The following is a 23064-nucleotide window of genomic DNA, read 5'->3' on the forward strand; positions in this document are numbered from 1 at the left end:
CTCATTTTGCGAGTTTTCCCTCTTTTTAGTGTGCTTCCTTAAAACAGCTACAGTTTGGATTGCATTGTAGTCGTTAGAGGAAGTGACTCGTGTCCTTTGTCTCCATGGTTTTATTTCCCAAAACCGGCTTACCTGAATAATTAATGAATTCAGCCACAGTTGTGGCTGGTTTCTAAGGTGATGTCTGCACAGTGACCAGTTTCTATGACTGACCAGGTTTACACCGACTCAGTTAATAGATTATATATACATCATCGCTTTATGTTTATAAGAAAAGAGATCCTGAGACCTGTTTTCCTAGTTTTTACTGTTACTAAGCTTATTTTGTGAGAGGGGTTCATTATATGTTCAGATGATTTTTTTATAACTTAAAAACGTATATTTTGACCCAGCCTTTTGAGTTTTAGTTTATTTGGATGTTATGTTTAAGTTCTTTAGGGTAGCTAAATTCGTTTGTTTATTAGTTTCTCTTGGTGTTTTCTACCCCTGTACTTAAGTTTCCCTCTCCCTGTTTTCTTGCTGCGTGTCTTATGTTGTCAAGTTTATATTGTCTCGTCTGCCCTCATGGTTCCCAGTGGCGGAGCGGGGTTGGGGGGGTGGGGGGGGCGGCTTACTGGGCTTAAGCCCGGGGTCTTTTGGAGTGTAATTTTTTCATAGTCAGATGCCTGGCTGACACTGTATAAAACAAAAACTACGCACAATATTCGAAGCACATTGTGCACACTGTGGGAATTTACGACTGTGCACGAATCCCCCCTAATATTGGTATATATATGTGTGTGTACCACCGGCAGATAGAGGAGGTGGCTGATATCCAGAAATCCTACCAGTGGCTGGACAAAGCCGGACTGAAAGACAGCACAGAGGCACTAATCATGGCAGCACAAGAACAAGCTCCGAGTACAAGATCCATAGAGGCTGGGGTCTATCACACCAGACAAGACCCCAGGTGCAGGCTGTGTAAAGATGCCCCTGAGACAATCCAGCACATAACAACAGGGTGCAAGATGCTAGCAGGCAAGGCATACATGCAACGCCATAACCAAGTGTACAGGAACATCTGTGCCGAGTATAACCTGGAAGTCCCGAGGTCAAAATGGGAGATGCCCCCAAGGGTGGTGGAGAATGACCGAGCTAAGCTCCTGTGGGACTTCCAGTACTGAGGCAGGTTATTGGTCGGTAGTTGGAGGGGACCGGTCCCTTCTTGGGGTCCTTGGGGATCAGGACCGTCCGGCCTTCAGTTAGCCATTCCGGGTGTCTCTCGTTAACTAGCAGCTGGTTCATTTGTGCTGCCAGACGCTCGTGGAGTGCAGTCAGCTTCTTCAGCCAGTAGGCGTGAACCATGCCGGGCCCTGGTGCTGTCCAACTCTTCATACTGGAGACCCTTTCTTGGATATCTGCCACTGTGATGGTTACTGGACCCTGTTCAGGGAGGTCGCTGTGGTCTGCCCTCAGATCCACAAGCCACTGAGCATTGCCGTTATGGGTTGCGTCCTTCTCCCATATGCTCTTCCAGTATTGCTCCGTCTCCAGCCTTGGTGGTGCTGTTCTCTTATTGTTCCCTTGCCACTGAGAGTACACCTTTGCTGGTTCTGTGGAGAACAGCTGGTTTATTCTCCTACCTTCTATCTCTCTGGTGTACCTCCTCAAGCGGCTGGCCAAGGCTGTGAGTCGTTGCTTGGCAGTTTCCAAGGCCTCAGGTATGGACAGTTTGCTGTATTTCTTATGTACCTTCTTTGCTGCACCTTTCTGCAACTCCGTTAGTTGGCTAACCTCCCTCCGTGCTACTTTGATCTTGCCCTCTAGCCTTCTTCTCCATGGAGGGTACTGCCCCTTGTGGCTGTTCAACTTGTAGCCAAGCATCTCACTGATCACTGCTGCCGTATTGTAGATCAGCTTGTTAGTGTCGGTAATCGTGGTTGTAGGTATCGTCCGTAGTGCTGCATTAACATCATCTAGCAGACCTTCTGTGGGTACTTCACGTAATCTTGGTAATCTTGGCTGATGATATCTCCCCCCTGACCTGGCGTCCTGACTCGTCAATCGTCACATATATATGTATATATGTATGTATATATATATATATATATATATATATACACACACTGAACAAAAATATAAACGCAACACTTTTGTTTTTGCTCCCATTCCCCATGGGATGGACGTAGAGACCTAAAATTCATTCCAGATACACAATATAACCATCCCTCCCAAACAGTGGTCACAAATCAGTCCAAATGTGTGGTAGTGGACACATCTGCTATATTGAGATAATCCATCCCACCTCACAGGTGTGCCACATCAGGATGCTGATCTGACATCATGAGTAGTGCACAGGTGTACCTCAAAAAAAAAAAAAAATAATAATAAAATATATAAAATATACAGAGTTGAATATGTGCAAAATAAGTGGCATTTATATACAGTGTGGAGTGCATAATGTTGAAGTTCCAGTAGTGAAGCTGAGGTGTCTATGACGTGTTCAGCAGTCTGATGGCCTGATGGAAAAAGCTGTCTCTCAGTCTGCTGGTACGGGACCGGATGCTGCAGAACCTCCTTCCTGATGGAAGCAGTCTGAACAGTTTATGGCTGGGGTGACTGGAGTCCTTGATGATCCTCCCCGCTTTCCTCAGGCAGCGCTTCCTGTAGATGTCTTGGAGGGAGGGAAGCTCACCTCCAATTATCCGTTCAGAGCACCGCACTACTCGCTGGAGAGCTTTGCAGTTGTAGGCGGTGCTGTTGCCATACCAGGTGGTGATGCATCCAGTGAGGATGCTCTCAATGGCACAGTGATAGAAGGTCCTGAGGATGCGGGGGCTCATGCCGAATCTTTTCAGTCTCCTGAGAAAGAAGAGGCGCTGCTGCGCCTTCTTCACTGTTTTGTTTGTGTGTACTGACCACGTAAGATCCTCAGCCAGGTGTACGCCAAGGAACCGGAAGCTGCTCACTCTCTCCACAGCAGCGCCGCTGATGGTGATGGGGGTGTGTACTTCTCTGCACCTCCGGAAGTCCACTATCAACTCCTTTGTCTTTGCGACGTTGAGGGTGAGATGGTTGTCTTGACACCAGTGGGTCAGGGCGCTGACCTCCTCCCTGTAAGCCGTCTCATCACCGTTGGTGATAAGACCCACCACTGTAGTGTCGTCTGCAAACTTCACAATGATGTTGGAGCTGTTAGTGGCTGTGCAGTCGTAGGTGTAGAGTGAGTACAGGAGAGGGCTCAGTACACACCCCTGTGGAGCACCAGTGTTCAGTGTGATGGGGGATGAGGTGATGCTGCCCAGTCTGACCACTTGGCGTCTGTCAGACAGGAAGCTAAGGATCCAGCTGCAGAGGGAGCTGCTCAGTCCTAGATCCTGCAGTTTCCTGTCCAGCTTCGAGGGAACGATGGTATTGAATGCTGAGCTGTAATCTACAAACAGCATCCTCACATACGTGTCTCTCTTCTCCAGGTGTGACAGGGCAGTGTGTAGTGTCAGGGCTATGGCATCATCAGTGGACCTGTTGTGGCGGTATGCAAACTGTAGAGGGTCCAGTGAGTCGGGTAGTGCAGAGCAGATGAAGTCCCTGACCAGCTTCTCGAAGCATTTGCTTACGATGGGGGTCAGGGCTACAGGTCGCCAGTCGTTCAATGAGGAGATGGTGGAGGATTTGGGTACAGGGACGATGGTGGCCATTTTGAAGCAGGCTGGGACTACAGACAGAGAGAGGGAAAGGTTGAAGATGTGCGTGAACACTCCAGCCAGCTGAGCCGCGCATGACCTGAGGACGCGGCCGGGAATCCCGTCCGGACCAGTAGCTTTGCGCGCGTTCACCTTCCTGAAGCACTTCCGCACATCCTCCTCAGACACAGTGTGCGCACTGACGTCATCCGCGGTGCGCACACTGTCCGGTCTCATGGTGTTCGCTGTGTCGAATCTAGCGTAGAATACGTTTAGATCCTCACACAGAGAGGCCGTGGTCTGCGGTGTGCTGGTTTTCCCTCTAAAGTCTGTGATCGTGTTTAGTCCCTGCCACATACTCCGAGGGTTGTCAAACTGTTGCTCCACCCTGTCCCTGTACTCACGTTTGGCTGCTTTGATCGTCTTCCGGTCTTACATACAAAGCTGTATGTAACGTTTCTCGCGATTAGTATCATGGTTGCTAGGCAACCTGAACAGTGCGACGAAGGCTAGACCATTTCACAAGCCTCTCACTTCCGCACTTCTCGTACTTATAGTACGCACCGTACGTAGTACGCGTAGTGCGCGTACTTCAAGCGTGCGGTCTCTGAATTGGGACACAGCCTTTGTGTCGTTATGTCAGACTTGTGTCCGCTGTTTCCCCATGTGTTTCCACTTCCCCTAATCATCCTTGTGTGTATTTAGACTGTGTGTTCATTCTTTGTCAGGTCATCTATTGTTCACGTCATGTTTTCCACGCCATGTTTCCAAGTTTCATGTCTAGGTTTTTCTTCTTGTTTGTTTGTTTAGTTCTCCCAGTTTAGGTTAATGTCAGTTTTACTTCAGTTTGCCTTGCCCTTTGTTTGTACCTTATTTTACCAGCCTCATTAAACGGCTTGGTTTTTGTTAGCATTCAAATTTTTTTCTCTCTTCCTTGGAGTCTGCATTTTGGGTCCTTTTTGTCAATCCACAAAGTCTGCTACTGCCAGACTGAGCTGGCGATCAGGATAAACCGTCACATGAAGCTGGTTAACAAGTTCAAACATTAATTTGGGTTTCCCCTACGCCAGGGCTGGGAAACGCCAGCCCTCAAGGGCCGGTGTCTTGCAGATTTAGATATCACCCTCTTCATTAACAGGTTTCTGGAGAACTTCAAGACATATTGAAGAGATAATTTAGCAATTTAAATAAGATATGTTGGATCAAGGTCACATCTAAAACCTACAGGACACCAGCCCTTGAGGCCTGGAATTCCCCATGCCGGCCCTACACGTTCACAAGAACAGGGTGGTCTTGGCAGCATCAATGTAAAAGAGCCGTTTCATGGGTCATATGACTCTTCCACCGCGCAAAGTGATCCCTATGAGTGTAACATTTTATTAGAGACATTACATGATGATGATAAAATTCTGATCAGAACTTTGTAAATACCTTAAAAACCAACACTGTTGGTGCAGAAAATCATTAATATGATGATTTAATGCACATGATGGGAAAACAAACATTTTAATTAAAATTGTATAACCAAGCTTGCTCTCAGTGCTGCTGTTTATGTCTAAGGTGATAGATGCCCATCAGAGCTCTGGAAATATAAACTGGATCCTTTGAAACTTGAAGCTTACAATTCAAAAGCCTAAAAAAAAAAAAAAACCATCAGTTTGACATAGATTAGATTCAGATTAGATTAGATACTTATAACAAAATCTGTACTTCATTTAGTGGCTTTAAGGACGGCTAAACAAAACATATAAAACGTATTGCCACATCAGATAATCTATATCACACTTATACATGCTGTAAAATAGAGAATCAGTGAAAACATTGTTGACAATTTTTGAAGACCCGGTATTTTGATATAACTTGCTCCAGACAGTTAAAGCTTTTATTATCTTGGCTGCAGACATGGTGCAGTTTAAGGGTTTAACAGTAAAGACTGAAGTGATGGCAGGATCCTGTAACCTATGTATAGAGGCCTATACAACAAAGCTGGATTTTGACTTATGCAGGTACCTTCAGGAATAACCTTGGATTTCTGTACTGTGAAGGTGATTCACTTCTTACTTTTTACTATTTTCTGGAGAACTGATTGTTCAGTAGGTGGTGATTTAGTACCTGTTAGTCTCTAATCTGAAACTTGACCTGCTTTGGATGATACACAGCAAGTGAGCTGGGTCGCAGGGTTAACACAGGGTTCATCCTGAAGTCCTGGATAAGCTAAACTCCTGCTTCATACTACAGGCCACTGATTATGTTGAACCCCTTATTTCAATACAAACATGATAGTTTCTCAGTGAACTTGGACTTATAATGTCTCATAATGACTCAAAACCCAATGAGGAAGGATTGTGTTATTAAATTAGTATTTCAAGGATGCATTTTTCTGCAGCAGGTGCATGTTCAGATATGTCTGAGGAGAAGAAGAGGAAGCTTTCAACAACAGCTTCTGAACCTTGTGAGCCATCAGCCAGGTATTACTCAACTATTCATAAATCATCACATGTAGCCACGTTTCCAAAGCAGAGGGAAAGAGTGTAAAATGTAAATAAATGCAAAATCAAATGATTTGCAAGACATTCTTCAGAAGTAAAGTTGGGGTTCGGGACTTCAAAGATTGTGCCGGGGAATTTAAAGAATAATGTTTTCCAACACTTAGTGTCATCAGTCTCTTAGAGAAAGACGATGTATTACAGCAGTAAACACACCCCTGTTTCAGCTTATTGAAATGCGCTGCTGGCATTCAATTTAAAAACTAGCCTACTTTGTTCAATAAATAAATACATTTTCCTAGTTTCAATGTTTGATGTGTCGTCTTTGTGCTATTTCCAATTATTCCAATGTATGTCACTGGATTCTGTTTATATTTACATTTTATATGTTGTGTTATCAATTTAATAAACAGGGTTGTAAAATGTTTAAATAGATTTAATGGAAATCCTGATGTTTTACTTGTTTAGGGTGTCGTTTACTGTATGTGTGATGTGTATCCTGTGTGTTTTGCTGACGGCATATTTGATTTGTGAAAAAAAAAATTTTTTAGTGCAGTTGAGTGGTCTCAGGATTTCCCCTGCAGTTTTTGCATTAAATGTGTAATTTTTTTGTGTAGGTGACTTCTCTCGACATCAATAAAGTGTTAAATAAACTTTCGTCTTAGTTCACAGAAAAGTGTTGCCGAGTCCACGGGTCCCAGATGTGTCTCCATTAAGAGTGATCGATCCAGGATTGAACCTCTCGTCTTTAGAGATGAGGAATCAAAATGGAAACAGTAAACATTGTTCTTACTAATATAAAATATCTTACTGATCTCTTTCTGTTACAATAAACCACAGTGTATAGATAAAAAAGTGCATTTCCATAAAAAGTTTCAATAGTTGAGCAAAGCGTTGACTGCTCAGTGAATGCTTATAAAGTTTTTACACTAAATATATATATCTTTATAGTTTACAGAGTGCAACGGAGTTCACATCTGAAAGTTCAGTTTCTGTGCAGAGTGATGAATCCACTCACCAGCAGCTCAGGTAATTCTCATTTCTGCTAAATCTTCTCTCAGTTTCTTAAAAATACTGAAGGGTAGGATTAGAAGTGATTGAGTTGTTTTTTGTAACTCTAAGGAATATTGGAGTATTTTTTTTTTTTTTTTTTTTACCAGGATATCTCTTTCAGTGTTCATATTAATGCACCAATTCTAGTTTCTTTGTGACAAGTCAGTCAAAGATCCTTTTTTCAGACTGCATGTGTGCATCTCCCTCTTTGGCTGGGACCTGCTCCCGCAGTAGAGATGTCACTGACGGCATTTGTGGCCATTTCGCTGAATGTCTTGACATACTGATGTGAAAACTCACATGCTTTAATAATCTTTTCAATGCCATGTTGATTTCCCTCAGAAGCTTTTTTTCTGAATGTTTGTCCCCAATGTCAATAGTGTAGAGTCACTTAGTGTAGCAAAGTTGTACATGAGCTTCAGGTTTATCAGAAAGGTTTCAAAAGACTCACATTGGTATTGAATTTGTAAGTGAAAAATTTATATCTTAGATGTTTTATTATATTTAGGAGGACAATGGGCATCAAACTTCGAGATAACTTTATCAAACTTCCCTTCATCCTAATCTGGTTTGCTGCATATGAATGTGTTGAACACTTCAATAATCTGAGGCCCTGCTATTGTGAGCAATAACATTACCTTTCTTACATCCGGCTTGGTTTCAGATATACAGCTGGAAGGTGTGCCTTACTGTTGACATTTTCTATCAGCTTCAAACATATCGTTTTCTACAATGCACTTAAGCTTGGAATTTTGCTCCTGGCACTGTTTGTCTCTGTACTTCTGCAGAATGAGTCATTTAAGCCCCTGCAACATACCTCTATTAATTTTCCTTTACTTTAGGCAAGTAGAATGTACAGCACACCAGGCTATATCTTTTTTCACCTTCCTACCATAGAGATCATGCCTTCAGTCCCTACAAAATAGATACTGTTGCCTTGTGGTATGACATCAGAAATGACATCAGTTTTACCACACAAAATATCTGATCATTACTGCATTTCTTGATTTCATTGAGGTTTGTGAGCACTCATTTATCCACAGCTCTCTTTACGTTAGTACAGGATTTCAATCAGGTTTAGGTCTCGAGTTTGACAACTGACCATTGCAACACCTTAATTATTTCCTTTCAGCCTTTCTGTTGCAGATTTGCTTTTGTGTTTGAGATCATGGTTCTGTGGTGTAATTGCATTGCACAGTAGATGTTAATAGAGCCAGTCAGTGTAGTTAGGCCTGATGGCAGCTAGAGGGCGAGACCGGTGGGTTTGAACAAAAATGGAATGTTATGTGGAACAGAGAAGAACGGAAAAATAAAGAGTTGGTTATGGATCATACAGTGGACCCGCATATAATTAATAGCACGGCATGGTGTCAGAAGTCCTGTACTGATCCATGCAACCTCGACCGAATGAACCTGTATCTTGTGGAGCTTGTGGAAAATGAGAGGGAGAATATGGCGGATTAAAGTGCACTGAGAATGCTGGTGTCGTGCCAAAGTAGTTTGTAATTTGTTTCCTCTGCGTCGGGAGCAAACGCTGCGCTGTCCAAATCAAGGACAAACAGTATCCCAGAGTGTTGATTTTTACTTTACAAACACTTCTTATAATGACTAACTACTCCTGAAATTTTTGAGATGTTACCTCTTTATACGGGAAAGTTATAGTGGGATACAAATAATATCAGGATGATCCTGCCACAATTTGTCCCTCCTGTGTAAATCATGGACAAACAGTATCCCACATTCCTGATTTGTAGTACACAAACACTTCTTATTATGAGGTATTACTCCAGAAACTTTGGAGGATTTAGCTCTTTATACAGTAAAGTTACAGGAGGATAAAAACAATTATCAGGCAAAATGTTCTTGTGTTAAAATAATCCCCTCACCACGTGAGAACAATAAATATATACAATTCTCTGTTGTAACCCTCAAACTGAATGGTAATGTAACGATAGTAATTGTTAACTTTTTCACAAAAGTAAAGCATCAGTACTTCCCGTGTGCTCCCGACGCAGGGGAAACAAATTCTGTCAGGGATATCTACTTTGGCACAACAGCGGTCTGAGTTTAACAGCTGAGCAAAGGACAACGTACGTGGGGGTACGTGATGGATTCCAGGCTTTTTTCATTGTGAAAAAAAATGTGATCTACGAATTTTCCAAGTTCAACATGCGCTGACAGGGAGAAAATGAGATGGTGGATGCTTTTGTGACTGCACTGTATGCACTAGCAGAGCACTGCAACTGTGGAGGGCTACATGATGAACTGATACGCGACAGGCTCGTTGTCGGTCTCATGGACAAACGGCTGTCAGCACGCATGCAGCTTGACCCAGATTTGACCCTGCAGAAAGCTATCAAGATGACGAGGCAAAGTGAAGAGGTAAAGCAACAACAATCCTCCTTACGAGGTGACTCTAGAGCTGAGGCTATCAATGCTAAGTCCATAGATAGAGTGCACAAAATTAGTCGTAAGCCTGCTAGAATCAAACCTCTCCAGAATGATAGTCGTCAAGCTAAAACACGTGGGTTCTGAGAAGACAGCAAGAAAGGGGCAACGTGTCAAAAATGTGGCGGCGCTCCATCACATTCAAAGCAAGATTGTCCTGCACATGAAGTAAAATGCCATGCATGTGGGGAAAAAAGGACATTACAGGCACGTATGCAGGGCACCCAATCGAAATGGTTAACCACCATGGAAAGTTTCTTCCACAGTTTACAGGGAGAGACAAAAACTTTTAAGAGACTCACTGTCTAAGAAAAACAGCTGGAGGTGGGACATTGACACATGGAGTGTTTTGGGACCTGAAACATGCATTTACCTCACCGCCAGTGTTAGCCACGTATGACCAAAGCCGTGACTGCAATGTGTCAGCGGATGCATCATCGTATGGCTTAGGGGGTGTGCAGCTTCAAAGATGGGATGAGGAGTGGAGACCCGTTGCCTATGCATCACGTTCCCTCACTGCAACAGAACAGAGATACGCTCAGGTTAAAAAGGAGGCTTTAGGTCTGACCTGGGCTTGTGGGAGGTTCCGCAGCTTTCTTATTGGTATACACTTTCAAATGGAAACAAACCATAAGCTGCTGCTGAGTCTGCTGTGGACATTTTGCAAAAGTGTATGGCTTTCGTCACATCACGAGCAGCCTGAAATATCCCCAAAGCAACGGCAAAGCCGAACGGGCAGTTAAGACTGTCATGAACCTATTACAGAAAGCTGCTGATCCACAATTGACTCTACTCGCTTACAGAGCCATCCCACTACAGAATGGCTAGTCCAGCCCAACTCTTGATGGGGAGACAGCTTTGCACCACAGTGCCAATACTGCTATCTCTGCTTGACCCTGCACATCCTGATAGTGTGGTTGTCGCCCGGAGAGAGAAGGAGAGTAGGACTAAAGAGGCACAGTCATTCAATTTCAATTCAATTTTATTTATATAGTGCCAAATCACGACAAAAGTCACCTCAAGGCGGTCATACAACCTTCATCATCGCGCACGTAGCCTCGACAGGCTCACTCCATGGCAAGAAGTTCACAGACCAGAGAGCCAGTGGCACCGTTATTGACAGCCACACCACACCACAATCATATCTCGTGGAGGGACCTCGTGGGACAATTAGGCGGAACCCTCGGCATCCTGTTCCCATGAAACGCCCTCCAGACCAAACAGAGAGTGACAGTGGGGAGCCAGAATTGGCAGGATCCGGGGAGCAGTGCTCCACAGACATTCCAGTGACAGTTTCTTCAGAACTTCCATCTACACCCAGAACCAGATCTGGGAGAGTAGTTGTGAGACCAACCAGACTAGACTTGTAACGGATCACATGAAAAGCACACCCCTCTGTCACAGTATTCTTTGCACAGTAAAGGAAAAGCTAAAGTTTGTAATTTTCAAATATGTATGTCCAGAAGTTGGGAAGCACCAGGGATGGGAATCATACAGTGGACACGTGTATAATTAATAACATGACAGGTTCTGTTTCATTAAACAATTTCTGCCAATATTTAACTGTCAGACAAATGGCCTCACATTTGTTTCTAGAATACTTTGGTAAACAGACGTTTCCACCAAACGTGTTGCTGTGCATCATGGACAAATGTCTTTACTTTGGTCTCATTTGTTCAAAGGATGTTTTTCCAGAACTCTTGTGGTTTATTCAGATGCAACTTTGCAAACCTAACCTGTGCTGCATAGTCCTTGAATTTTACCTGACCTAAAGTTTTTGTTCATGATTATATTTAGCAGTGATATTTGGCAAAACATCAGCACAGGTGAGGACAAGATGTCAGCAGGGCATAACCTCAACTTAACAGAGTGAAGAAGCTTTTTGAAAATGTTATTTAAGAATTTGGCCTCTGAGAAAATTGTTTTGCTTATGTTATCATATAAACTGCTCATGAATATAAATGAAGGCTTTGTATTGTTTTTCCTACAGTTATCCCAATGTGGATCCAAACAGCTGTCTAATGTGTAAGAAGGTTTTGAGGGATCCAGTCCACTTCAAGTGTGGACACTGGTTATGCAAACAGTGTGTGAGCTCAAACTGGGATCAATCTGGCTCACATGCAGAAAATCTCTGCCTGGGTTGTATTGAGAAATGCCGCCTTAAGAATGTTGAAAGCACAGGTAAGCTTCCACAGGTAAATGCTACTGTCACTGGGATCTTTGATATGTGTGCACCATTTCTCCTTGGAAATAAAAGTGATTGCAGCAATCTTACACCAGCTAAACTGCATTTATACTGATAACCTTTTCTTGTTGTGTGACATGTTCTTTTGACATAGAGAGAAGTAGCTTGCCATCACCAGTGTGTGAATGTGTGTGAATTGGTGGATGACTGGATGTGTAAAGCGGGGTCTAGTCCTTAGGGACTAGTAAAGCGCTATATAAATACAGGCCATTTACCATTTTACTTCTGACCTAAGGTTGTTTTTGCATCTATAGTTCTTTTACTCTGGCCTGACTTAGTTGACAAGTTATAAAACTTCAAATTTCAATCAAATCAAATGCATTCATGAGCACATTTAAAAACAACACGGGTTGAACCAAAGTGCTGTACATAATGAAAATGGTGAACATTCATAGAAAATACAATGGAAGACTAGTCACAATTGAAGGCTAGAGAATAAAAGTGCGTTTTCAAGCGGGTTTTAAAGATGTCAAGCGTTGGTGAAGACCTAATGTTAAGGGGCAGACTGTTCCAGAGCTTGGGGGCAGCAACCGCAAAAGCTCAGTCATATCTGTCTTTCTGTCTGGTTCTGGGGATATCCAGAAGCAACTTATCTGCCGACTTAAGAACTCTGCTTGGAGTATTATTTAAAGTTAAAAAGTTAAAAGTATTAGTTAAAAGGTCCAAGAGATAAGATGGAGCTAATCCATTCAGAGATTTAAAAACAAACAACAAAATCTTGATTTTGATTCTAAGACGTACTGGTAACCAGTTTAAACGTGCCAGGATTAGAGTGATATGTTCAAAATGGCGAGTGACTGTTAGGAGTAGGGCCGCCGCATTCTGAACTAGCTGCAAACGAGAGAGTAGGACCTGGTTAATACCAAAATAGAGACTATTGCAATAGTCAAGCCTAGATGAAACAAATGCATGAATCACTCTCTCGAAATCGGCAGATGACAACATGGTCTTGTTTTTTGCAATGGCTCTCAACTGGAAAAAGCTGGTTTTAATAACAGAATTTATTTGTTTCTCAAATGAGAAAGAGCTATCGAGAAACACTCCTAAATTTTTAGCAAACGGCATTCTGAACTTTTCCAGTGGACCAAGATCAACATTAAGGGAAAAACGGAGGTCAGAGGGTCCGAATAGTATAATCTCAGTTTTTTAATCATTTATATGCAAAATATTCAAAAAGAACCATGATTTAATGTCATCAAGTCAGTCAAGTAAAACTTTAAAACTCCAATCAGTTAAGTAGGATCTGAACCATTTAAGTGCAGTACCCTTAATGCCCACACAGTTTTCCAATCTCGATAGCAGAATCCCATGATCCACTGTATCAAATGCCGCACTCAAAATCTAAAAGCACTAAAATGATGTGATTACCAGAATCGGTAGTCATAAAAGACCATTAAGAACTGTTAAAAGCACAATTTCAGTGGTATGTGGTGCTTTAAAACCAGACTGAAATGATTCTAAGATGGCATTAGTCTCCAGAAAGGCCTGGAGCTGAATAAAAGCAAATTTTTCTAAAATTTTAGACAGAAAAGAAAGTTTAGGGATTGGTCTAAAATTTGAAATAACAGTTGCATCAAGGTTAGTCTTTTTTAAGAAGTGGGTGGACAATAGTATGTCTAAGATCAAGTGGAACTCCTCCCGTAAAAAGAGAGGTGTTGATAACAGTTAAAACATGAGGGCCAATAGTGTCAAAGACTTCTTTAAAAAGACTAGAGGAGATAGTGTCAAGGTAACACATAGAGTCCTTAAGACAGGAGACTAGTTCAGCCAGAGAGTTCAGAGAAATCGGCTCGAAGTGATCAAACACAACTGAGGAAAACAAGGGAACAGAGGGATCATAGGGCGGAGGAATGAAATAAGACCTAATACTATCCACCTTATCAACAAAAAAACGTAAAAAGTTTTCACAGGTACCAAGGGACCCTAGTAATTGAGAGGTGGATGGAGGGTTGATAACAGAGTGATTAGTATTGAATAAGATACAAGGGCTGTAGCTGTGTTTGCTGATAATATCCGATAGGTACAATTGGATAGGTAGTTTTTGCTTTATGCACAGCATCTTGATAAAGAGACAGAGCATCTCTTAACATAGCAAAGGAAATCTGAAGTTTGTCTTTTTCCATTTTCTTTCGGTCTTTCTACAGGTCCTTCTAATGGCCCGGGTGTCCTTGTTTAGCCAGGGATCAGTTTTAGGTCTAGAGCGTTTAGTTTTTCTAAAAGGAGCAGCCATATCTAGGACATTTGTACAGGTGACATTAAACATGGTAAGCAAATGATCAACATTTTGCTTAAAGGAGCAATTGTCCATGATAGGGAGACCAGAATTCTGATAACCAGCAGAGAATTGCTCCGCAGTAACTGGTGTAATGATGCGGTATTGGCGGACAGGAAGAGGAGGCTTAACTAAGAAGTATGGGACAGAAATTTTGAATAAAACAGGCATATGATCCGAAAGGTTAAGGTTACAAATTTGAATATCCTATAGCTGCAGACCGCAGAATAAAACTAGGTCCAAGGTTTGTCCGCGTTCATGGGTGGGAGTCTTTACTGATCAGAATGAGATTAAAGGAATTAATAAGATCCAAAAGTTGTTTTTGGTGACAAAAAAACACGAATATTAAAATCACCAAGGATTAAAATGCTGTCAATGTCCAGAATGCAAAGAATAAGTAGTTACAGGAAGGTGTTTAGCTCACACTTGGAAAATACAGCTGGTAGTTAGGTTGAATCGAAGCTGGATCACTTTTCACACTTTAAACAAACTGCACCAATCTGGACTTTGGAACCGAACCAAGACCTTCTCCTCAAGTGTGATTATCATACTTGTTGTTCACACCCGCACAAACAAACTTTACCAAAGGGAAAATGAGCAGAGTTGTACTTATATGAACTAAACAACATAGGTGTGAAAACACTTTAAGACTCCAGTTTTCATCTAAATTTAGGATGCCAAAGGTAGATGCCAAATTTTAACAATTTTGCCCAACGCAGCTTTTATTTATTAAACAAAATGTAATAAATTCCTGTTTACAAATCTGAAAACATTGCTCTGTTTGATTCCAGGGAACATCCTCCTTGTCAAAGTAAAGGAAAATTTGAAAAAAGCAGTGAAAAAGAAATTTGCTCTGACATTTGAAGGTAATGGTGACCAAGAAAATCTACTCCAGAACATCTACACAATGTTGTTCATCACCACCGGAGAGAGTGGAAGACTAAATGAAGAGCATCAATTCAAAAGTAAATGGAAAACGCAATCATCCAATGACTGTTCAGTGAACCTCAGTCACATATTCAAATCGTTTTCTGTCCAAACCAAACCCCACAGAACAGTTGTGACGAAGGGCGTTGCAGGCATTGGGAAGTCTCTGGCTGTGCAGAAATTCATTCTTGACTGGGCCGAAGAGAAGCAAAACCAAGATCTTGACTTTGTTTTCAGTCTTGCTTTCAGAGAGCTGAATTTGATTTCAGGTGAAAAAAGCCTACATGAGCTCCTAACTTTATTTCACCCCACACTGTCAGAACTCAAAGATTCAGTGGACTATACCAAAACCAAGATTGTTCTGATCCTGGACGGTCTGGATGAAAGCAGGTTTCAGCTGGACTTTGAAGGCATTAAGACAATAACATCTGTCAAGGAAGCAGCACCTGTGAGGGATCTCCTAGCAAACATCATCCAGGGTAACCTTCTTCCTGATGCAAACCTCTGGATTACTTCCCGTCCAGCAGCAGCCAATCAGATCCCTGCTGAGCATGTTGACATGGTGACAGAGATAAGAGGTTTCAATGATCCTCAAAAAGCTGAATACTTCAGGAGGAGATTTAGTCATGATCCTGGTCTTGCTGAAAGGATCATTAAACATATTCAGTCTTCACAGAGTCTCGACATCATGTGTCAGATCCCGATCTTCTGCTGGATTTCTGCAGTGTTATTCCAGGAAGTCTTTGGAGGAGATGTTGAAACTGCAATTCCTCAAACTCTTACAGAGATGATGTCACACTTCCTGTTTGCACAAACAAAGCGTAGAAGCAGAAAATATGACAAGAAGGTTGAGACAAACAAAGAGAAGCTTCTGAAGACACACAAAGAATTTCTTCTGAAACTCGGCAAGCTTGCATTTGAGCAGCTGCTGAAGAACAACCTCATCTTCTATGAGGAAGACCTGGAAGACTTTGGCATTGACATTAAAGAAGCATCCATCTACTCTGGATTTTGCACCACAGTCCATTTGGAAGAACAACTCTTTTCCAACAAAAGGGTCTTTTGCTTTGTGCATCTGACCGTACAGGAGTTCTTTGCAGCTCTCTTTGTCTATGACTGTTTTATTAACAATAATACTACAGAACTTAAAAACTTCCTCATTTTGGAGGACAAAGACCATACGTTACTTGATCTTGTAAAGGTGACAGTTGACAAAGTGCTGGAGAAGAAGAAAAATGGCCACCTGGACTTCTTCCTGAGATTCCTTCTTGGCCTCCTAGTTGAACCCAACCGGAGAGTCCTTCATGGTCTGCTGCCTTCACCAGATCAAAGCCAAGATACTGACAAGAAAATCTTGACTTACCTCAAGTCTATCAGAAGGAAGAACCTCTCTCCAGACAGCTGCATCAACCTTTTCCAGACTATGATCGAGATGAGAGATCACAAAGTCAAAGATGAGATTCAGGAATATCTCGCACTGTCAGATCGTTCAAAAACAGAGTTGACTCCCCTGCACTGCTCTGCACTGGCCTACATGCTACAGGTATCAAAGAATGATCTGGAAGTCTTGGACTTAAAGAGTTACAACACATCAGATGAGGGCAGACGGAGGCTGATACCGGCTGTGAGGAAGAGTAGAAAAGCTATGTAAGTTTGCAGCAATAATTTACTTTCATGTTGAATAACAACATGTTAAATATACTTTTCTGTCAATCAGATTGTGTAAGGTCAGGGTTTGCTGGAAAGGAACTGTTCTTGATCAAGCTGATTAAGTGTCATCCTTAAACCTTTGTCATGGCATGGATTTAATTTATGACCACAGCAACCACTTCCCTGATGACTTTATGGTCTTAATTGTTACTTTTTTTATCCCAAGTTGAATAAAACAAGATAGGATTATTTGATAAAATAATAAAACATTCTGCTCAAAGAAGGCCAAGATCATCTAGCTAAATCAGCTGACATTATCTACACAATACTTTACAACAAAAAGATGAGAATGGCCAAAATGTAAAAATAAAGGTTTCAAAACTTCTGTCTCATAACACTTTTTAAAACCTTTAATTTTTTCTTTATTTGTCTACAGAATGAAACAGCTTTGTTCTCTTTATACTAACACTTAAACACCCACCCACAGGTTAGCAGATTGCAAAGTGACCTCGGTGTCAGCTGAGCATTTGGCTTTTGCTCTCAAGTTCTACTGCTCATCCCTGAGAGATCTAGACCTCAGTGACAATGACCTGAAAGATTCAGGGTTGAAGTTACTCTGTGATGGACTATCAAGTCAGTGCTGCAGGCTGGAGATACTCAGGTAGTAACACATAAAGTACACCAAAAGACACTAGTAATGGACCTCCTTTAGCCAGATTTAAGCTGAAAAGAAAACTGCTAGAAATGTGACTCTGTATAATAAAAATGATAGTTCTTGCTCTGATTTCAGTGAGGTCTTTGTCAATAATAAGTCAGATAGTATACTTAGATTGACAAAGCATTTTCTTTAACACTGTACACTTCTGACACTCAGGAGTCACCATCTTGGTTTGATACCAGAGTGGCAACCCACCAGTGGAAAAAGAAAGGAACATCTGAACTAGCCCATTAACATTGGCATATTACCTTTTCACATAGTGATGTTACATGGGTTGGTTGACGGGGGTTGTTTGGTATTATTATGTGTGGTCAGAAGGTCAATAATAAGTTAACAATCATAGTCAGCTGTTGCAATCATCAGTTTAGGCACATAACTTGCTTTGTTTGGTAAGCAAGAACAAAATGTACTACTGGAATTATTTCAACTGAAAAAGTGTCTGTTTTATCAGGTTATCCGGTTGTCTGGTCACAGCGACAGGCTGTGCATATCTGGCTTCAGCTCTACAGCTCAACCCGTTTCATCTGATAGAGTTGGATCTGAGCTACAACCACCCAGGAGACTCTGGAGAGAAGCAGCTGTCTAAGCTGAAGAATGATCCTCGATACAAGCTGAGCAAACTCAGGTAATGGAATTTTTTAAAGTAATTTTTTAAAACTTCATTAAGAAACATAATTAAATCTGAGATACTTTTCTCCACAGTGTTGAACACGGTGGAAGTCACAGAATGAAACCAAGCTTCAAGAAATGTAAGCACTTCAGTTATTTTTGGTGGCAATAAGTAACAAATCAATGAAATTATGATCTAGTAACAGATCATTGTTCAAAGTGGCATGGCTTCTTTTTGTTGTTGCAATGAAGTGTTTTCTTATTTCCAGATGCCTGTGAACTCACTCTGGACTCCAACACAACACACACAAACCTGCTTTTCTCTGATGGGAATAGAAAGGTGACCTGGATGGAAGTTGACCATCCACATCCTGATTCCAAAAAACAGCAGGTGCTGTGTGAGCAGAGCCTCAATGGGCGCTGCTACTGGGAGGTGGAAGTGTTTGGCTTTCTATGCGTTGGGATTACAATCAGAAGAAGAGGCACAGAGGGAAAGAAAAATGAGTTTAAGATGGGATACGATGACAAATCCTGGTGTCTGGTTTTCTCTGATGATGGTTTTTACATTCTGCACCGTAACAAGAAAGTAGACGTGCCTTCAGCTGGATGGCGCTCCAGTCGGGTGGGTGTGTATGTGGATTGTTCAGCTGGCACGCTGTCCTTCTACAGGGTTTCTAATGACAGCTGCATCCTCCTTCATAGCTACAAAACAGCCTTTAACGAACCCCTTTATCCTGCTGTTGAGCTTCACTCTCAGTCGTCTGCTTCATTTTGTCAGCTAACCTAAGTTTCACCTGCAAGTTCTGTCCATCAGTTCCACACATTAAACTGCTTTTACGAGTATCCCATTGTTTTTCCATGTTGTCCTAATGAAGTTCTAGGTCATGTTTCACCTATTGTAGCTACATGGTATTCTTTATTTACTCTATCTTTTTCTAATATTTTTTTAATGATCTGAAACAGTTAAGTGTGACAAATATCCCCCACAAAAAAACAAAAACCCAAAAACTAAGAAAGGGGGAAATACGTTTTTCTGTGCATTGTAACTGCAATTTGCACTCTTGCTGATGAATCTGTTTGGTAGATTTACATAATATTTTCAACTACTAAGTCATTCTTCAAACAAAAAACTGTTCCGTCTCCAATGTGACAATTGGTTACACTTTCCCTGTTTTGTATTTCTCTAAATTTAAAAATTAATATTTTGTTTATGTTGCTTGTCAGAAACAATGTCAGCATTTTAAGTGGGCAGTTCTGTTTCATGTATTTTTTGTAGAACTTATTTGTATTTACTTCAAACTCAAAATCAGGTCTAAACCTCTGAACTCCTAATCTGTAACTTTGAATTCGCAATTTACTCACTTTGATAATTGAACATAGTGCCAAGAAAAATACATTCAATGTAAATGAGCCTGATTTCACAATTACAAAGTAGGAGATTACATTTTAAAAAACTGACTAACGGTGCATAAATTTATGAGTACAACCATCTACAGCTGGTTTAAGTAAAGAGCAAGAAGATCTACAGAGGACAACACAACCAGTAGACCCAGAACATGCACACTTTAAACAGAACGTTTCTAACCAGATGGTGGAGCCGAACTCAGGACTGCTGTGAGGCTTGCTACTACACCACCATGCTGCCCACATTCGGCATGCAGAATGTAGATGTTGGTGGCTGTATTAATGTTCTTTTGTCTTCTTTTATTTAGAATTTACCTTTCTCTGTTTTAAATCAAATGTGTGTGGCAACTCTGAGCATCTTTTACAGCCTTTTCACTACAAATCAGGTGTGTGTGAGAGAGAGGCTGTTTCAAAGGCGTTTAGTTTCTGTCCTTTATTTTTACTTAGCTTGAAGCTTGTGTGGAACAAATACTGTGTAAGTTAACAGAAGTCTAAGTATCACAGGTCTGCAATTTTATTAAATGAATGTTAGGTCCTGGTTGGCATGTTATGGTCTGACAGTGAAAAATAATCAGAATTCAAATGTGAGGTGAGACTAGATGTGATTCAACATGTACAAACTGGTGTCCTGTTTTAGATCACAAATGGCTGCTTATTGAAAAATAAAATGTTTTTTTAAATTTGCAGTGTAAAGCAGAAGTTTCTAATAGTTTTGTCTTACTGATGCTCATTAAGGAATAACTTCAGACGCTGTTAAAAAAAACTAGTTTCTCCTATTACCGACACACAGAGGTCTGAGGGATCTTCCAGGAATTATGCCGCTAATTTCCAGAGGCCTGATTGGGCATTATCTCTTATGTTGAACATAACCTGGTCCACAGCTGGGCTGTTGTGGAGCACAGAACAGGTGCTACAAAGCACACCTGTCACAACAAAGCCCAAGTCACTTCATCAAACAAGCTTTTTCTTTTCACAGTTCAGCATGCATGCAGTCTACTTGCTTATACATGCCATCTATACAGGAAATGCACCATTTGAAAGAAACACAAACATCACCTGTCATTTTAATCTGAGAACATAAAAAACCTCCTTCATTAATCCAACCATATTATTATTGGCTCATGTTTCCTATAGGTCACTAACCGTGTTAATGAGGGGGTGACTTGGCCTGAGAGTAAAGGGTGGGGCAGTCTGCCTCACAGCTGCTCTCAGCAACACCAACCCACCCAGAGAAAGGGGGGGGCTCTTTATCTGTTCAGCACAATAAAAGCCTTTTACATCAAAGGAAACAGAACAGAAGTTAGAGATCAGATCCCATGATATCATTCACCAAACTCCAACCAAACCTCCAGAGAAAAAACAAACAAAAACAATTTAGTCCTACATAAAGGCTAATGTGGGACCTACCTGACACTGGGACACTTCAATACAAGACAGGTAAACTGAGATCAGAGTAATGAGTCACATCGCAAACTAATCAGCTGCTTTTACCATTTTTAATTCAGTTTTTATACAAATAAGCAAAACTGCAGTAGCTTCACAGCACAACAGGGGGCCCCAGCCCACTGTATGAATCACTGTCAGGTATATTTACTGGTTTGGGATTCAGTTGTTTAAAAGTTTTATTTAATGTTGTTTTTAACTCCCCTGTCATTGTGACAGTGCACATTGTCTCCCCACCTCTCCTAATAAACTTAGCATTATAAATACATATGTCCTCAATACATTTGTGGGTTGAGCAGCAGAGTATATGTGGGTTAGAGCCATGGAAAACTTGCCACATCTTCTCTGCCAGTACTAACTGTATTTAGGAGCACGTTAAATTCTGAGTTTCCCTCATATCTTCAAACTTATAGTTTGCCTAAAGTGGACACTAGATTGGAAATTCATGTCCTATAAACACAACAGAAAACTACAGTCAAACTGAACTTTTCAGACCAAAACAGAAAATGAAGTTGGGCAATTTAAAAATATTACATCAACACATATCTTTAAGTCATTAAAAAAAAAAACTGACATAGTTTTACGGTCATCCAAAATCATTGTTTCTTATTGGTCCACATAAACAAAGTACAAATAACTTAACATGGGGCAGTACTGTATGATGTCTTGGCTAATTTATGATGTTCTCTGCTTGAAGTAAAAAGGACATTTTCAGGACCTGTGTCTTAGTTTGAAACAATTAAACGGGACCCTATAACACCTGAGCCGAGGGCAACACAGTTACTTTTAGGGCTCGTTTATAAGTTTTTATTTTTGTTAAGGTCCTGCAAAGTACTGGATTTAGATATCTCTCAGAACTATGAAACCAGCTCAACCTTTCAGGAACAGGTCTTCTGATCCCACACTGATCAACATGTTTTTGCCTGTTTATGCTTCAAGTTGCTGGAATAACCTACTGACTCATGTTAGGCGTTTTCCAATATTAGCAGCATTTCATTTTAAAAGCACAGTTTAACCTTTTCAGTTGTTGTTCCTGGTCTTAATTTGCATTTCATGTCATTTCTATTTATTTCATTTATTGTTGTTGGAGAGTTTTATTAATTTTACTGGTGTTAACTAATGTTGATCCTTAGTTAATATTTCATTTTATTTCTACTTCTTTGACTGGATTAAATTTTGCTCCATCATTCTAACGGGTCTGTTGTTTACTCAAAACCTCAGTTTGTTAAATTTCAGTTTTTGGGTTCATGTGTGGGTCTTTATTCTTATTTAATGCTGCCTTCATGTTTTTGTTGATGCCATCTGTTCTTAATTATTCCTCCTAATGCGTGCCTGGTGAGTTAGTTTCAGGCTTTCTTAATGGTTTTATAGCTCCAGCCTGCTTCACTGACTCCCACAGCTGTGTCCACCACAGCTTCATCAAATATTAAGATTGAGCAGAATTATTTATTACTTCTACCATTATAATCATTCACTATTACTTATTTATAAGCCGTGGTTCTTACAATAATCACTTTGCAATTAAGTGTTGCAGACCTTTTTGTGAGTTATATATTTAGTTATTATTGAGACTCATGTTGCAAACATGAGTTATAAAACTCCATTAAAAGGACAGTAAGCTGTACTGTGTATGGAGTAGTACAGGAAGTGAAAGAAAAACACAAATACAGAAAGAAGAACATCTATAGTTTTCCTCTTGGTCTACATTATCATCTACATCTGTGTATTTAAACGTAACTAAATCTGTTTAAATGAAAAACCTAAGTTCCCTCTGCTATTAAAAAATCTGATCTCTGTGTAACTAACTATGGAACATCATTAATGTTGTGATAAAAAAAAACGTTTTTCTCAGCTGCTTCAGTCCTTTTCAGGGCCTCTTAAGGAAATTAAGGCAGAGTAGTAAGTAGAAATGGTTGTGTATGTTTTTATGAGCAAGCTAGACAGATAATGTTTCTATTGTCTGCATGCTATCAAATATATTAGCATTGATTTGTAGCTGTGAGCCTGTTATGCTGCACGGATCTGTGGCTGAAGTGACACGATGTCCAGTGATGCCCTGCACATACAATATAGTCCCATTTTTTGTTTGCTCGGTGCAGCACTGTGCACACTTTAAAGTAAATATTGTTTTCCCTCACAATATATGC

At 40.9% G+C, this 23064-nt stretch overlaps 2 protein-coding genes across 5 annotated transcripts in view; one reads left to right on the top strand and one right to left on the bottom strand.

Annotated features, from left to right (window-relative positions):
* The window catches only part of LOC146579349 (NLR family CARD domain-containing protein 3-like), a 27841-nt gene extending 5704 nt beyond the window's left edge, over positions 1-22137 (top strand). For 2 of the 4 annotated variants that reach the window (XM_085269203.1, XM_085269204.1), the window contains 9 exons: positions 6049-6130; positions 6814-6924; positions 7100-7177; positions 11640-11830; positions 14958-16740; positions 17231-17404; positions 17913-18086; positions 18164-18210; positions 18340-22137. In XM_085269203.1, coding sequence (XP_085125329.1) covers positions 6066-6130; positions 6814-6924; positions 7100-7177; positions 11640-11830; positions 14958-16740; positions 17231-17404; positions 17913-18086; positions 18164-18210; positions 18340-18857 — 3141 coding nt within the window. In that variant the 5' untranslated portion in view covers positions 6049-6065 and the 3' untranslated portion in view covers positions 18858-22137. Of the gene's footprint in view, positions 1-5752; positions 6131-6813; positions 6925-7099; positions 7178-11639; positions 11831-14957; positions 16741-17230; positions 17405-17912; positions 18087-18163; positions 18211-18339 lie in introns of those variants that run through there. The other 2 variants (XM_085269202.1, XM_085269201.1) reach the window with 2 other exon arrangements.
* Positions 1-23064, bottom strand: part of LOC146579344 (uncharacterized) — a 179885-nt gene that overhangs the window by 74508 nt on the left and 82313 nt on the right. The window lies entirely within an intron of this gene.

The sequence above is a fragment of the Mchenga conophoros genome, linkage group LG3 (assembly GCF_057382185.1).
Source record: "Mchenga conophoros isolate Kocher_MC1m ecotype Shallow Benthic linkage group LG3, M_conophoros_male_GT1.1, whole genome shotgun sequence".
NCBI classification, from domain to species: Eukaryota; Metazoa; Chordata; class Actinopteri; order Cichliformes; family Cichlidae; genus Mchenga; species Mchenga conophoros.